Source organism: Haplochromis burtoni, unplaced genomic scaffold, assembly GCF_018398535.1.
Source record: "Haplochromis burtoni strain Fernald_Lab_line unplaced genomic scaffold, NCSU_Asbu1 Contig_235, whole genome shotgun sequence".
In the NCBI taxonomy this organism is placed as follows: Eukaryota; Metazoa; Chordata; class Actinopteri; order Cichliformes; family Cichlidae; genus Haplochromis; species Haplochromis burtoni.
The window spans coordinates 200,562-217,485 of record NW_024582596.1 but is presented as its reverse complement, the minus strand read 5'-3'; the positions used below and the strand labels follow the sequence as shown (position 1 = coordinate 217,485).

Below are 16,924 nucleotides of genomic sequence, written 5' to 3'. Positions count from 1 at the left end.
CACAACACAACTGGGAAGAGCACAACAGGAAACTAACAACCAAGGTAGAGAACGAGAACCATAGTTACCAAACTCAGACGTGACGGGGTAGATACTTCAGAAAGAAAACTATAAAAACCACTGAACCACAATGCTGCCCAGTGCTTCAGACAGTTTCAGGTTTGAACAGGCTCCAGTGTTTGCTTTTCAACTGTCTCTGTTCATTGGAGCAAAAACCAGGGCTGGACTGGTAATCTGGCATACCTTTGAACAGTACCAGCAACAACTAGTTACAACTAGTAACAGCTTGTAACAGCTACAAGCAGCTAGTAACCAGACCCGCTGCTCGCATCAGCTGTGGAGAAGTAAGGAAGAGATGGAGGAAGGTGAAATTAAATGGTAAGAAAACAGATGAAGGGACGTAATCAGGAAGGGAGAGATTCAAGGATTAAAATGAACGGTTGCTTTGATCACGAGTCACTGCTAATAGCTCAAGTGTGACTTTTAATTATTGTCACATGTTGCAGGCAACTAAGAACTAACCCAACAACAACTGTACCTGATTAAAACCTTTTTCAATAATGATAATCATACAAAATGAAATATATACACATATACATTTTTGTCCCAGTCCAGCCCTGCAAAAACTGTCAATAACTGAAAACGTGCAGCAGTGCACATCCAGTACTAATCCAGTTAGGGGTAAACTGCTGAAAACAGCTCCCCAGATTGTCTCAGACTGAACAGGATATTCTACGGTTCCATTCATCCATTTGTTTCAGCAGCTAAAGTCATATTTTAAGCAAGAGTGGGCAAGTTTGTTGTTGGGGCAGTCACCAGCAGTCAACAAGGAGTTTGGCAGGTGGATTTTCTTATGTCTTTATCCTGTCTTCCTTCTCTCACCACAACCAATCACAGCAGATGGCCCCGCCCCTCCCTGAGCCTGGTTCTGCCAGAGGTTTCTTCCTGTTAAAATTGAGTTTTTCCTTCCCACTGTCGCCAAAGTGCTGCTCATAGGGGTCATATGATTGTCGGGTTTTTCTCTGTAGGCTCTACCTTACAATATAAAGCACCTTGAGGCGACTGTTGTTGTGAACACCTCGAGCTTATTTTCTTAGCATCGGCTGTTGTTCAGTGCACTTAGGATATGATTATTACTAATGTCACAGTTTTCATTCCACTTTTATGTGTGATATTTTTTTTTATAAAACAGTCAAACTCTTACAATAGATTCTCTCTTGAAATATAAAGACTCTAATATTTAATCTTGACTCATTTTAATGAGGTGGGAGTCTTTTTTTCATCTCTCACATGATGTTCTTAACAGCAGTGCACCTTGTAAATAATCTACTTGCCGTTTTAAAAGTGAAGTTGTCTGCTGGGACATCTCAGTGGGATCTACACTTACAACATTTGCATGTGTCAATTAGGAAATTGAGTCAGTTATGAATGGTAGTAATTCACAGTCAGAGCAGAAAGAATATGTTGGTGCACACACTTTAAACAGTGAAGTAACTGTTTAACTGCATGGGCATAGATGCAGGTTTGTCATTTACATTACTATCTAACCAAATGTGGGCAGAGATATAACCTGAAGCTCGTCTATCTGCTGAATCCACAGTGAACTTCATTTCAGCTGCACTTCACAGAGCGTCACAGCTATGTTGAAACTCAGTGGATTTTGGCTTATTGTTCAGCTGTCTTTGGCAGCAGGAATGAACTCTGGTAAGATCATTATATGTTTTTTTTTTAAATGTAAACATATCTGGATGTCTTTTTTTGAAATAGCACTTCTTTCATCGTAGAATTGTTAAAGACGGAATATATATCAGTAACATGATATCTTAAAGTCTACAGCACCATTGTTAGTGGTCTTTACAGTGATAATGTATTTCTGTACATATGTAAAACAAAGCTACTTAATTTTGATCTGCAATAATAAATAAAAATGCATCAGTGGAAAAAAAATGTCCGAAATAACTTTAATTCAGCCACCAAATGAATCCTCAGTAAGAGGATAGTTTGAGCACGTTGGGAGCAGCATGCGTCAAACTCGGGCCAGGCTAGCTTGTTCCTGTTTTTTGGTCCTTTGTTTATTTAGTGGGTGACTGATATTAGGACTCAGTAGGCAGGTGGCCCTCCAAGCCCCTCATCGGCATACTCTAAACTACCCTTTGCAGTGGGGATAGTGGGTGCTGACCAGTGAGTGTAGAAAACACTACAGTCAATTGGTGCTCACGTAGGTCATACTCCAGAATGTTGTTGTGGCAGCCCCGGATCTGCTTTCCCTGCCCTGTGGTGGGGTGTGTGGGAACAGGGGAGCTGGCCCTCTCCTTCCATGGGTAGTCCTTATTATACGTTTCTTAGGCTGGAGTGGGGAGGGAAATTTGTGCGGGTTTGTTGACTGTGCCTTGTGGCCTTGTGGCCATCTGCCCCCCACACTGTCATTATGGCTTATGACATATCACTGTGCACATAGGACCTTCCCTGATAGTACATTCAGACAGATTTATTGTTTGATTCTCTGTCATTGCAGACTGGAATGTTCAAAGGAATCAATCCACCTTCATTCCAGGACACTGGTAAGCCACCACATGATGTAACAGACCGATACTTTTAACACTAGATTAAGCCTGGCAGGGAACAAGCACTGCATATCTGTAGGTTCAATGTTACATAGAAAAACAACGTCCCTTGACATTGACAGGGAATGCTCCTAATGAGACAACAGATCGTGTCCTGGGGCATCTCCTTCCAGATCTGGACCAGGGTATCACTGAGCTCCTGGACAGTCTGAACCTGGCAGTGATGGATGGACTTTCATATACAGTAATGTCCTGGAGGTGTTTTGTTGGATTTACGTCTGTGTAAGGGCAAGTCAGTCATATCAATTTCTTGATCCTTCAATGCTCTGATCAGAGGATGAAGGAATACTCGGGCACTGTTGTGCACCAGGAGGAACCAAGACCGTCTGCACTAGTGTAAAGTCTGATGATGGGTCCATGGATTTCATCCCAATACCTAATGGTAGTCATGGTGTCTGCTTCCCCAGACCATCACTGACCCACCACCAAACCAGTCGTGCTGAATGATAATATAAGCACCAAAACATTCTTCGTGGCTTCACCAGGTGAACCTGCTGTCTGTGCTGTGCTGTGGAAATCAGTGGTTTCCAGTTGTAGACCTACCAATTCTGGTATTTTATGGCATATGCCAGTGAGGCTCCACAGTGTGGAGCACAGGGCCCAGTGTTGATGTCAATTCTTCAGGCCACCCAGACCACACAATCCGTTTCTGATTGTTTGGTCAGAGACATTCACACCAGTGGCCTGGTGGAGGTAGTTTGGTTGGGCTCTGGCAGTGCTTATCCCGTTTCTCCTTTAACAAATGAGCAGATACCCGTTCTGTTGATGTTTAAGGACTTCTCTGGCCCTGTTTAGCTCTCCTAGAGGAACCGCCTCTGTCCTGGAATCTCCTCCATGATTATGAGACTATGCTGGAAGACACAGCAAATCTTCTGACTATCTGTGTAACCTCTCTAGGGCCAAGGTATTGCCTCATTCAACCGTTAGGAAAATGACCCTAGTAATATGCAAAACTATTGAAAAATTGGTCAGAAATGGTCTAGCTGTTTTGGGGGTTGTGTTGCCTCACTAGTGCACCTGGTGATAGTTTCACTAACACCAAAGCAAATGAAAGTGATCAACAACCCCCCTCTCCCAATTAACTGGCCAGATCAATATTCCAGACGTTTAACTGAGTTGATGATATACTCTGATTAAAAAGAGTTCCTTTAATATTTGAGCGGTGTATTTGAGCTTAAAATCATGAAGATAAATTTGTATTTCTAAGACCTAGAGAAGGATTCAGAGTATCACTAACATGGCTGTAGACTGACGTAAGCAATACTTAAAAGAGGTAATGTTAATAATTCAAATGCTTTTTAGGCGGGGGCAAAGGGCGTAGGTCCTGGCAGACTATTCCCCGCCTATTGAGATGACTGGGAAACAAAATGTGACCTCTCTGGTGGTGAATGAGCCTGAGCTAGTGTGTGAGGTTGGAGACATCGGCTAGATGACTCAGATGTGACTCACACTGATGCACGCCTTGGGTTCTGGAGCCAGTCTGGAGAGGAGCTGGACTTTGTTCTAGTCCAGTGTTGCTCTCAGTGAGAAGCAGCACATTGGGGGTGGGTATTTTTGTAATCCCTTGGCTTTCTGCCTGTATGTTGGAGTTTTCGCTGGTGGACGAGAGGGTTTTTTTCTTGTGCTTTTGGGCCAGGAAATGGGTCCTGACTGTCGTTTGCCCTTATGCGCTGAACGATAGCTCAGGGTACCCAGCCTGTCGCTGGGAAGGGCTCTTGAGGGTGCTCCATTGGGTGACTCCATTGTCCTACTGGGAGACGTCACTGGTCACATGGTCACGTGGTCACATGTTAGTGTTTTGAAATTGCATAATCAGATCTGTGACTGTATGTTCTGAACACTCTGAGGAAGAGAGGAGCTGAGCTGTCAATATATCACCTGATCACCACCTGGTGGTTAGCTGGATCAGTTGGTGGGGGAGAATGCTGGACAGACCTCATGAATCTAAACATTAGGGTGCACTGGGAAGGCCTGGTAGAGGCCTCTGCCCATAAGATCTTCAACTCCCACCTCTGGCAGAACTTTGACATCATTTCGAGGAAGGCTGAGGACACTGAGTCCATATTGACCATGTTCTGCACCTACATTGCTGAGGCTGCTGTATGATGCTTTGGCTTCAAGGTGGCTTGTGTCTGTTGTGGTGGTAATTCCCTAACTGGACAGTCAACATCTGAGGTGATCAAGCTGAAGAAGGAATTTTATTAGCCTTGGTTAGTGTATGAGACTTTGGAGGCAGATGATGGACACTGGCAGCCCAACTGGAATGCAACTTGGGCAGTGGTTAAAGCAAAAAGTTGAATGCGGAAGGAGTTGAGTGAGAGCATGGAAAAAGACCAAAATCGCTTTGAGGCAGTCCCAAAGTCTTTTTCCAAGGTTCAATTGTAAGGCAACTCAGGAGGGGAAAGAGGTCCTAACACAGTGTATAGTGTGTAGGGAGCACTGCTGACTTCAGTTGAGGACATACTTACACAGTAGAAGGAATTCTTTGTGGGCCTCCTTAATCCCACTGACATGCCTTCTGTAGAAGAAGCCAAGTTTGGGGAAGAAGGGGATGATTCACCCATTACTGGAGGCCATTAAGATAGGTAAACAAGGTATGACAATGTGGTCGGTCTGCCATGCATCTCTGCAGTGGTGCCAAAACCTAGGATCATGGCATAGCTTGACCACGACCAGGCGGGAGGGGAGGTGCGGGCCCAAATGGTGGCCGAGCTCGCAGTCACGCAGGGGGAGCAGGTGGTGGTGTTTTGCTGCACCCATTCCTGGCAGCTGAGCAAGCTCCACCACCTGCTCATTCACCAAAATAAAGGTGCTGAAATGAACGAACTGTGTCGTTGGGTCCGTCATGCGACATGCTCGTGGCCACTTGGAGGAAGCAAGCGGCGGTGTTTTGCCGCCAGTGGGAACAATTGCAGGACTGGACCAAGCATTGGATCCAGTTGATAGAGGATCTGGGGCAGCTCGGATGGCGTTCTGGCTGACACTTGACCGCATAGTTCGTCATAGGTCGGCGTGGTTCGTGGTGTTGCTGCGGTGGAGGTTGTTGCATTGTTGTTGTGAATGTATGGCTGGCAGCTGAAAAGCTGCGGCCGAGTGTTAAAGAAACAACAACCAAAATGAAAGAAAGTGTGGAAAGATGTGACAATGTGGTCGGGTCACCATGCATCTTCTACAAGGGGTCTCACACTCCCCAGCCTCCCGAGCAAGGTCTATGTCAGCATACTGGAAAGGAACTCAGATCTCATCTCTGCTTTTTGGGGATAATGAGGCCATGGTCGTCAGCCGGAAAAGGGTGGAGTTCCCACTTCGGATCAGAGACATAGAGATAGAGTGCGAAATTTAGTCATTCAGAGAGACTGAGTAGAACCGCTACGCCTCTATATCGAAAGGACCCAGTTGAGGTGGTTCTGGCATCTGACTAGGATGCCCCCTGGAAACCCACTGGATGATGTGTACTGGGTATGTCCTACTGAGAGGAGGCACCAGAGCAGACCCAGGACACGCCAAAGAAATTATATTTCTTGGCTGGCCTGGGAACTAGAGCTGGGCGATAGAACGATAACGATATGTATCGCGATATAACTTTTACTCGATAGAGAAATTAAGCTATCGCGATAGACCTCGCCGCTCTTGTCCTCTTAAAATAAAAAAAAAATAAATAAATAAAAAAAAAAAAAGGTCAGCCAATCCAAACTAAGTAGCGCAGAGCCGAACCAATCACAGCCGCAGCGTCACGTCGCGTGACTTGTTACGTACAGCACAAGTGCCAAGCCGCACGTGTGTTTGTTTGGGAAGCAGCCAGCAGGTAATGGAGGAAATGAGTGCGCCGACTAGAAAAATCAACCGAGCGTGACCGAAGACAAAACAGATGACGGTTCCAACGCCGGAGAGATTGTCGAACGGAAGAGCCATAGAAGTTCCGTAGTGTGAAGGTATTTCTGCTATTTCAAGTCTGACAAAAAACAGAGTAGCGTGCACTGTAAATTGTGCCGAAAGCAAGTCTGGAAATACAATAAACTGGTGCATGCGTCACACTGTGCGCCACGTTATTGTTTCGGTGAAATGAATTTCTACAATACTGTTACTGTTAATTCTACTCTCTGCAGTGTTTAAATGCTTACATATACACACAGTTACTGTCCCTCCACACATACGACTCGGTTCTGCTTCTATGCCCCAGCTTTGTTTACTTTTTCCCACCGAGGCTTCTAGACTTCTGATTGGCCAACATTTCTGCACGGTTAGGAATCTAGCGCCACCTGCTGCTTTGGCATGTTCATAGCAGCGTTTTCCTTCATTTCTGCCTTTATGTGTGGACGGGATTATTTTTTAAAACGAAAACGGAAAATCTCCGTTTTCAAAAATACCCGTGTACGTGTGGACGTAGCCTCAGTCTCTGACTGGAAGCGCTAATTCGTCATTCGGCTTTTGTCAGACTAAAGTAACTGTTAAAACTGTTTGAAAAGCTCAGCTATACAACAAGGAGAGATTGAGAATTTCCTTTTAGTTCTCAGTTTATTTGATATTGACAAAAGTTAGTCAGTTTTGTCTGTTCTTCTGTAAAACAAACTAAGATTTATTTTTAGAATTAATATTTTGTTTCTAAGTGGAATTGACAATTTAGTCTGTTTCGTTTGTTCTATTTTGAAACTTAAACGCTTTAGCGGCTGCCTTTTGTGTAGTTTGCAATATTTGCCTTTATTTATCTGAAAAAGTCTCATGTTCCTTAAGTACATCTACCCTGTTGAACTTATTATGGGAAATAAATATTTAAATAAAAACAAGCTGCTGATTATTTCACATTTTACTTGTGAGCAACGGCACATTTAAATCTTACAAATATAGTTATTTGGCTTATATCGTGATAGATATCGTTATCGCCTGAAATGAAAAAAACATATCGTGATATGAAAAAATCTCATATCGCCCAGCTCTACTGGGAACCCATCTGTGTTTTGTTGGATGAGTTGGAAGAGGTGGCTGACTGCTGGCCCTGCGATATGGCACCAGATCATGGACGGATGCATTTCCAATAACTCTAATAGTAAAAACAGTAATAATGCAGACAAATTGGAAAGCCCAAAATGGGACTTCAAATCAAAATTGGCATGTTGATTGTGATTTTCAGACATTTCACAATACCAACACAATGTCAGAGAATAACTAATTGCCAAAATCATGCAGTGTTTTCTTTAACTGGGTGTTGCCTACTTGTTTTTTCTTATGTGATAGATGAAATCATTCCAGTTTATTTAAATTAGTCAGAAAGTTGTACATTCACATACAATGAACAATTTGAGGCATAATTAATGTCTAACAAAACTCATGTAATCCTCAGGGAAAATGACACAAAATACAGCCATCAAACGATAGTAATCATGGAAGAGGAACCTGCAGTGATTGAGTCAGCCACCTACCTGTTCCAGAAGCATCCCAGTTCATCAAATCTGCTAATGTACCATAAGAGGGCACTGTACGTTCTGCAAGGAAGCAATTTGTTTTCGACTAGAAATCATGACATTGTACTGGTTGGCCATGGTAGTCAAAGCCCTACTGGAGCAGCCCAGTTAGCTGGTTATGACCCAAAGGAACTTGCCAGATTTGTTTTCATCTTAAAAACTAAAACAAACATTGGTCATCTTGGTACCATCAGGCTCATAAGCTGCAATATTGGAAATGACCAACACTTCATGTTGCAGTTCCTACAAAGTCTCCGGTCTTTTAGTGTGGAAACAAAGCTCAGCCTATACAACACACTCCTGTCAGTTAATTCTGATGGTGATATACTGACGACAACTAACGGTGTCTGGAGGTCCCATGAGCACTACAGCACAGTCAAAGCTGAACTAAACCAAAGAGGTGATCTGGTGATAAAAAAGGAACTTGGCTGTCCAGGACCAGTATTTCACAATTATAAAGGAAATATTTTGTATCTGCAGATATTGGACTGGCCAAGCCACCCGCAAATGTTTGTCCCAATGGAACTGCGCAAAAAGTATCACTTTATCGACTGCCTGGAGGGGCTGACTTGGAGCTTGTTTTTTGAGGAAAACGAAAGAAGACGTGCTCCTGATTATACCACAGATGATTCAAGACACCTTAAAGCAATTTGGCTAGAAAAGCCAGCAGCAGGAGAAGACAACATTATCCTGAAGCATATCATAAGCATTCAACATCTGCTAGTGGAGATACGGTACAATGCCAGAGAAGAAATTCCATTGGACCTTTACTACGTTCTCAATGAATGCATTTACAAAGTAAACGGGAAAACTCTGAATGCAACTCTGGTGGGAAAATTCATGAATCCTGACAATCAAGTGGAAATTCAAAATTTTCTTCAGAGCTTTAAGGACCAGCAGGACGAGTCCTCCCTGGAGAAGCTGAGAGAGGGTCTCAAACCATCAAAATTCAATGACTTCTGTCGCCAAACCTTCCAGTTTCAGCAGTGTAGTTACAACTGTGAGCGATGGGGCCATTATTTTATGGCAGCTGTGTTTTCAGCATCGGTGCGTAACTTCAGAACCTTCTCACTTTTCCTCATGACTGTCATTGGTTGTGAAGTAGGCCACTCACGAGGAAGTGACAGTCCCTTGTGCACAGCATTTGTGAGGGATGACCACCCCATGATAACCGATCAACCCTGGCCTGAACATTTGAAACGAGGATTCTATGGCTGTGCTGTTGACAACTTTGAAATGGCACCACAGAACATGCAGATTTGGTTAGATCAAGTTGTTGCAAAGGAAAATGCTCTGTACATTAAATCAAAGCAGATTATGAGTGCTATTAACCATGATGAGCAAACAGAGCTAGATATCTTTGGGAGGGTTAAAGTCATGAATAAGTACGCATTTTCATCTTATCTTGAATTCTTCCGAGGTACGCCCGAGGGGAAAAAACTCAAAAGAGGATGTGCACCTTCTTTGCATGGGAATATGAATCCATAATGCTGATGTAACAGTTCATATTGTCCACTTCATTGTTTTCATTGTACAGTTACAATATTTTTCTGTGCTGAAAACACTGTACTCTGGATGAATTACAACATAAAACTAAAAAATGCTTCACAGTCATCTACCGCTTCACTTTTGTAGCTAGAAGAATAAAAGAAAAATCTTGATGCATTACAATGAAAGATTTAAAACAGAACTCCAGAGGTTTTTGTGATGTCTTCTTATGTCAAAATATAAAATATCTGGAAAAGTCAACACTATTCTAAAATTAAACATTTAACTGCATCATATAAACCAGTTAAATTATGTTTCTTTAAAATCAACAAAGGAACGCTGTAACAACAGGTGATATTGGGAAACTCGTTACATGTTTATTTAAATGTTCATTAAATCACTTTTCTTTTGGTGTCAAAGGTCAGACTACAGAGATTATAAAATATAAATACACAGAAATCAGAATCAGAGGCAAAGCATTCTAGAATGAGGGAATATTACAAAGGCACAATTTGAGATTCCAAATATAATTCTATTATTAGAAATAATACAAAACAACGTGTTTTGTTACTGAGAAACAATTTACTCGCGAGTCAACTTTCTACAAGCCAGGAAATAAATCCTACACTTCAGAGGTCTGAAAGTGATGAATATTTCCAATGACTTGATGTTAAATCTCTCTTAAAGTTGACCACATAATTGGAACGTCACCTGGCGCGACTATTATTAGGCAAGGGAAGGCGGAGCTTGTTTTTTGTTCCCTTTTCTAAAATAGTAAATCATGTTTTACCTTTTTTTTGTATTTCATTGACCTAACCATTTAAAATGTTGACCTCTGACCTATTAAGAAATACATATCAAGTTGAAAATACCACACCAGCAGACCATTAATATAGTGATATGGACCAGTTTTAAAGCACCCAACACTTTTGCAAATCAAAAACATGACAAACTGGAGCGACATGAACAGGACAGAAGTTATTCACTCTGGTTTTGACGATAGCTAACAGCTTTCTTTTTCAAACAACCAACTTAGTTCCATGTATGTTTTTATTCAAAGCAGAGGTGTTTGTAAGATTTATAGTTTTAAAATTTGTAGAAGACTTTTTGGACCAAACACCCAAAGAACTAAATATGATGAGCATCTTGAAGCAGCACAAAGAGAGAAAAACATTTAGACACCAGTGACACTGTGGTGTCTAATCACATAAGGTTTAGGCTATTGTAACATGTGCAGCATGATAAATGAAAAAAAAAAAAAAAATACAAAGGAGGACAAATTGAGTATTTTATTCAAAATCAGTTTACATTTTACTTTGAACTTAAACAAAGTAATCTGAATTCAAAGGTAAACTAGTTAAAACTGTAATGTTTAGTCATCAATGCTTAGAATGGATTTTGAACCCTTGTATTCTGTTTGACAATTCTTTATGAGCGTGATGTGTATGTGTTACTCTGCTGAGTTAAATTTCCAAATACGTGTTGGACTGAGAAGCTGCTCTTTACAGGAGAATACAGCTGCATGACGAGCCCTTCTGACCGCTAAGGTGGCCAAACTGCGAGGTGGCTAGTGACTGGATTAAATTCCAGAAGTGCTTGAAAGAGATGCCCTCGCCATCACCTACACCCATCTTCCGCAGGATATCACCAAATCCCTGGTCGGTGCCGACGCCCTGTCAGAACACGACAAAACAACTCACGTTAAAGTGAAAATGTTAACACCTAAACCAGACTTACTTCGATCTGATAGGTTACTGATCACAGTTCGGAATATCACCTAAGACAAATCTGATCAGACAAAAACAAACACAAACAGGGAGCACTGAAATGACAGAATTTTACCCAGAATAAAACTAGTACAACTGAAGACACTCTGACAAGACTTGCTCAAGATACTGAGCACCAAAATGGTCCCAACGCATCCACCGGTGTATTTGTGCACTCAAGAGTGCATGCATTGTAAGAATGTGGCTATGTGAATGTGGCTTATAGTGTGAAGAGCTCTGAGTGGTAGATACGCCAGTTCATTTACCATGGGTTAATGTATTTAATGTATTTAACTTTGTAAAGCTGGTGCTTTGAGGACATCCGACAGATGGTTGTGGATCGGCTGGGACCACCATTGATGCTTCCTGAGGATCGGCCTTTTGTCTATGCCAGACAGCACTTGAACCTGGTACTGTTAATGGAGGTCCCATTTGAGCCATCTGACCATTTCACAGGAGTGCACTGGGATATTGTTTTGAGTTCTTGTGGATTATAAAACACGATAGTGCCACAGTAAAATGACTTGCTAAGTGACGAGGGCCCTTTAGAGTCACCCAGTGAGTGGGGGATGTTGATTTTGAAGTGATGCGGTCAGACCAGGAAGGAGCCGCACAGGTATATCACCTCAAAGCATGGAGAGTGGCTGAAACCACTTCTCTGGTGATTCCCGCCTCCCTCCAGTGTGACGGCCATCTCACACAGACCCAGACAATGAATGTTGCTGCACTGCAGCAGTAGTTTTCAGATGTGTTCTCCCTTGTCCGGTCACACCACGCTCATGGAGCACCACTTTGACGTGCCCTGATGTGATGGTGCATCACGGCTCTACAGGCTACCTGAACACAAAAGGCAAATAGTTCAGGCAGAACTGGCTGTGATGCTGAAGATGAGGGTGAAAGTCCCACAGTGCCTGGTGTAGCCCCATGATTCTTGCAGTGATGAAAGATGGGTCTATACGGCTCTGTTTGGACTACCGCAAGGTGAATGAGGTGTCACAGTTTGGTGTTTCAAATGCTCCGGAGTGCTGACCCAGCAGGAAGGAGCTGAAACCCTACACTACTGTTGCTCGTACATAAAAACACTGTAAATAAACCCTAATCACAATGGAACGCTGCGTGAATCGGGTTGCATCTTCACATGTTTTTAGACAGACTCACTCTGTATGTTTAATTAAATGGATTCATCTTTTACTATATGCAATATTTGCCCACTTTATTAGGTACACATTGGTCACACAGGGTTGAATCCACCTTGTCCTCTCAGAGCTGCCGTAGTACTTTGTCTTGAGATGCGGTGACTGTGGAGTCCATTCAGTAGATGGATATAAAGGGGTTTACATGGTCAGCGATAATCTTCAAAGAGGCGGTGGTATATAAACTATGGTCAACTGATGCTAAGGGACCACAAAGGGCCCTAAACCATTACATGCATTGAAAGCAGGATGGAGCAGCAGAACTCAAGACTCAAAAGGTCAGACAACATCTTCAAATGTTGTCCAATTTGTTGGGGTGGCTGCAGCTCAGGAGGCAGAGCAGATCATCTGCTCATCGGAAGCTTGGTGGTTTGATCTGTATGCCAAAGTATTCTTGGGCAAGATGTGCGTGACTGTTAAATAGAAAAGGACTTGGGCCTAGAAAAAGTGCTTGTGTGAATGAGGTAAGTTGTGCTTTGAGTAGGAAAGTGCTATATAAGAATCAGTCTATTTACCAATTTTGATGAGGCTGTGCAAATTGTGGCCTCATTTCCTGTTCTTAGCTGACAGGACTGGCATCTGGTGTGGTTTCGCATTTATAGATGCTCCACTGCATTCTTTTTTTAATCAAAGTTCCTGTTACCTTCCTATCAGATCGAAGCAATCTGGCCTGTAATTTAAGTCCTTTCTTCCTCATTCTAATACTTGGTTTGAACTTCAGCAGACACTCTTGACAACAGCCTAAATGCATTGTTACCACCACGTGTGATGGCTGGTTAGATTGCCTTAATGAGCAGATGAAAAGGTGTACCTAACAAAGTGGCTGGGCAGAATATATAGTGCTTTTCAAGTCTTACTGACACTCAGAGCTCTTTAGTTTAGTATTAATGATTAAATACTAGAAGTGTGCATGTTGGCATTTTGTCTGATAGCACAGCTGAACCGTAAGTTTGTACAAAATAACAAAACTGCCAAAAACTCTCACAGACTTATACAGAATTGTTACCATGAATAGAAATGATTTATATTATTGAGGAGATTAATGAAAAAACATTGAAAAACATGTTTCAGTCACAGTAAATTACAGCAATCTTCAAATGAATCTGTAGAGAGTTGATGATGCAGGAGAGACTGATGTGCAGTTTTAATCTTAATGCCTGTCCGTTAACCTGACCATGTCAGAATTTACTTGTAAATCTAATCTAAGGTCTAACCAAGTAAGACTGCCTTTTACAGAACAGCAGTTATGTTTGTATTCAGAGGTTAGGCTGAGACGCTGTTACATTAATGGAAAGGAGTGCATGTCTTCAGAGGATTAACATTTTTTAGTGTGTTTGCCTGTGTGTGGATTAGGCTTGTATAACTCTGTTGTAAGCATGTTCCCCTTAGTCTTTGTGCAAGCTGAATATGGTTAGGTGTGCTGCCACACCCATTTGCTACAGATAACTGCGAGCCCCGGTCAGAGAGAAGCACAAGGAGCCTTACTGTGGACTTACCTTCATCAGATTGGGCATCTGGGAGGACAAAAGATTTTTGAATTCATCACTTTTCAGCGTCGGAGACTTGTCGGCTGAAGCGGAGTGGAACTGGCTGACCAGTGTATCAATGGCACTCTCCAGGTCAGAATACTGGGAAAAATTAAAGGCGAAAAGAAAAAAACAACAAAAGAGAAAGCCAGGTAATTTTAAAAGAAACCTGTTTTTCTTAAAAAGTTTATTATGTCATTTACCCTAAAACAGAAAAAACAAAAAACACTTTCAGATCTTGCTTTATGCACCACATTTTAAGTCCAATTTTACCTGTACATTAATTTAGCACTCTGTACCCTTCAACCGTTTTATCTCCCTCAGTCATGGCCAATTTAGAGTCACCAGTGAACCTAACTGGGAAGGACGCTGGAGGACCCAGAGGAAAGTTCCCATTCAGGGTTCAGACCAGGTGCCTTCTAGCTGTGAGGAAACCGCATTACCCACCGGCGCTGCATTTTGAGCAAACACCAACCTAGAAACGCGACACATCATTGCCCTATGAAGTCATTACAATGAGCCTGTTGAGAAACTCATCCAATTATTATTCATTGGCCATCAGAACAGGTCCCAGTGCTCCTGCTGTTTCTCAATGCATGTGTGGCAGCAGCTTTGTCAGAACCACACCCTTTCTGACTAACGTACCACAAGCTGCAGCAAGCCTTCTTCACCGTTGTGAAAAAGTATTTCAAAGAAAGTAGCAATGGTCAGGAGATCTATTTATTTCACTGAATTTGTTGTTTTCATATTTCTTTGAAGTCTATTACTGATTTATCTTAAATAGTTAACGTGGGTGCTCATTAACATATCGAATCCAGCTTGTTGTAAAGCTTGATGTAAACTCCACACAGTGGAGATTCAAAAATGAGGTGCGACAAAGTCTGTGTCAGTTTGTGGCTCTGTAATGCCCGTGTGTTCCTTGATCATGGGTTACAGAGCACTGGCTTTCCTTCAGGAAATTCCTTGCCTTGACGGTTTTGTCTCATTTGCTAAACGGTTCAAGATGTAACCATGGAATAATGCGAGATACTCGCTGTTCCTGTGAGCAACAGGGATATGAGAAGGAGCATAGAGAAACAGGAAAATAAGAATTCTTCCTGGCAGCATTCACCATTTGGTGTCTGAGAGTGGCGAAGAGTCAAAACTCTTCAGCAAATATGAAACTGGTTTGATTTCTGTCACGTGCTGTGGCTGTACAGGCATTAAGCCCTTCCACTATACCCGAGGCTCACTGACATCCTGCAAGAGACAACACCCATCACGATAAATAACATTTCATCAGAGGATAAAGGTGATTACTCAACTCTGCACTCATTCACAGACACTCGTGTAAGTGGACCCGAACCGCGCTACAAAATGCGACCCACAGTATAACAGACACACGCTTTTACGGGTCAAGGTACCCGCAAGTTAACTGTTTGTTACAAATTAGCACAAAACTGTGATGAATTACACGCGTGTACTGTTACCACTTTGAATTCGTCGTGGAGGAGCGGCAGGACCCTGCGCTTAGCACTTCTTTTCGGGGAGGGGCCGCATACCTCTGGAAGTTTCTCCCCGAAAAAAAGTTCGAGAATAATCCATTGCTGATGTTTCAGTCACTTCTGAATGATAAGTATTTACACCTGCGTATCCAAACCCAGTCCCCCCGCTGATAATCTGACGCCTTGTGTGACACGTCGCTTCTCCGTGAAGCGCACAGAGGCCATTTTTTAAAAATTCCACATATTGATTTCGCACCAAACCACCTTTTTCCGATTAAAGAGCCGACGGTGTAAACGTCTGCTGCCAAGAGGTCCAATTTTACATGTCGGCACTAAAAGAAGTTGTCTTTACCTACCTGAGGCATGTTGACTGCGGTAACTCGTCTTCCTGTGTTTCTCGCTGCTGGAGAGGTTCAGTGAAGCCCTGCATCTGTCACCAGCTGGCAGCATTCCGAGATCCTCCCTCCGCCACAAAGAAGAGCCAGGAAGGAGCTGTGCTCTTAGATAACGCCGACGCAATGCCATGAATTTACCACAGTTATACAAGACAGTCACACATGTACATCTCAGGCTGTGTTTTTCGTGAGTGTGTCATTACACAGCACAAAGGATGTGCCACACTTCGGACAGCATTCAACAGCTTGTTCCACATCTGGAAACTTTTAGCAAAGCTGGAAACTGCTGTTCTCTGCAACAACTGCTTTACTCGGACTGTACACGGTACAGATGATAGCAAAAGTCCCTAAAAGGATGTTCTCTGATTAAAAAGAAACAAAACTAAAAGAGTAAGGACAGAGACCGCAGGTATGAGCACATTCCTGTTATCCGGTTTGTGTGGTGGCGCAGAGGGGGTGGGGGATATTGGAATTTAAAAAACATTTTTTAAAGAACTGCATCCAAGCTGGGAAAGATAAGAGCAGGCTGCATTTGCCCCTCACTAATAAAGACCCGCTCCCCCTCCTTCTCATGTATGCGCCGGTGTTCGTACGGTTAAGGGTTAATGCCACACCCAATCCCAGAAGCTGCAACGCAGTTTCAGCAGGATGCCGTCAATCATTCTCAGGATTGTAGCTCCTCCCACAGGTTCTACAGTAACAGCCACACGGCCTCCGCTCTTCAGAGCACTTTAAACTTTAATTCTTTGAAATACAAACATTCAGTGAAATTTACCAGCAAAAACGGGCACCAAGCTTTAGCTCTCGGGGCCTTGACGACTGTGCTAAGCTTCAGATGGGTTTTTATTAGTTACCCGGGCAAAAGACTTGTTTCTGAGGCAGTGGCGTGTCTAGAAAATTTTTGTTGGGGGGGCCAGGTAGGGGCACAGATTTGGAGAAGGGTGGCAGATGTAATTGGCAGATAATGTTTAAAAAAAATTCTACCAACC

General features: G+C 42.7%; 2 protein-coding genes across 2 annotated transcripts; one reads left to right on the top strand and one right to left on the bottom strand.

Moving 5' to 3' along the window:
* The first annotated feature begins 1,596 nt into the window (after positions 1-1,596).
* On the top strand, positions 1,597-9,812 carry LOC102289026. Its single transcript, XM_005937809.3, has 3 exons — positions 1,597-1,704; positions 2,516-2,561; positions 7,963-9,812. Exons 1-3 carry the CDS (start codon positions 1,641-1,643, stop codon positions 9,569-9,571), a joined length of 1,719 nt encoding a protein of 572 aa, XP_005937871.1. The 5' UTR covers positions 1,597-1,640; the 3' UTR covers positions 9,572-9,812.
* Positions 9,813-10,846: 1,034 nt separating this feature from the next.
* On the bottom strand, positions 10,847-16,053 carry s100v2 (S100 calcium binding protein V2). Its single transcript, XM_005937808.3, has 3 exons — positions 15,897-16,053; positions 14,027-14,158; positions 10,847-11,244 (listed from the first exon to the last, which is right to left on the bottom strand). The coding sequence occupies exons 1-3, from the start codon at positions 15,903-15,905 to the stop codon at positions 11,074-11,076; spliced, it is 312 nt and encodes a 103-aa protein (XP_005937870.1). The 5' UTR covers positions 15,906-16,053; the 3' UTR covers positions 10,847-11,073.
* Between the last annotated feature and the right edge of the window lie 871 nt (positions 16,054-16,924).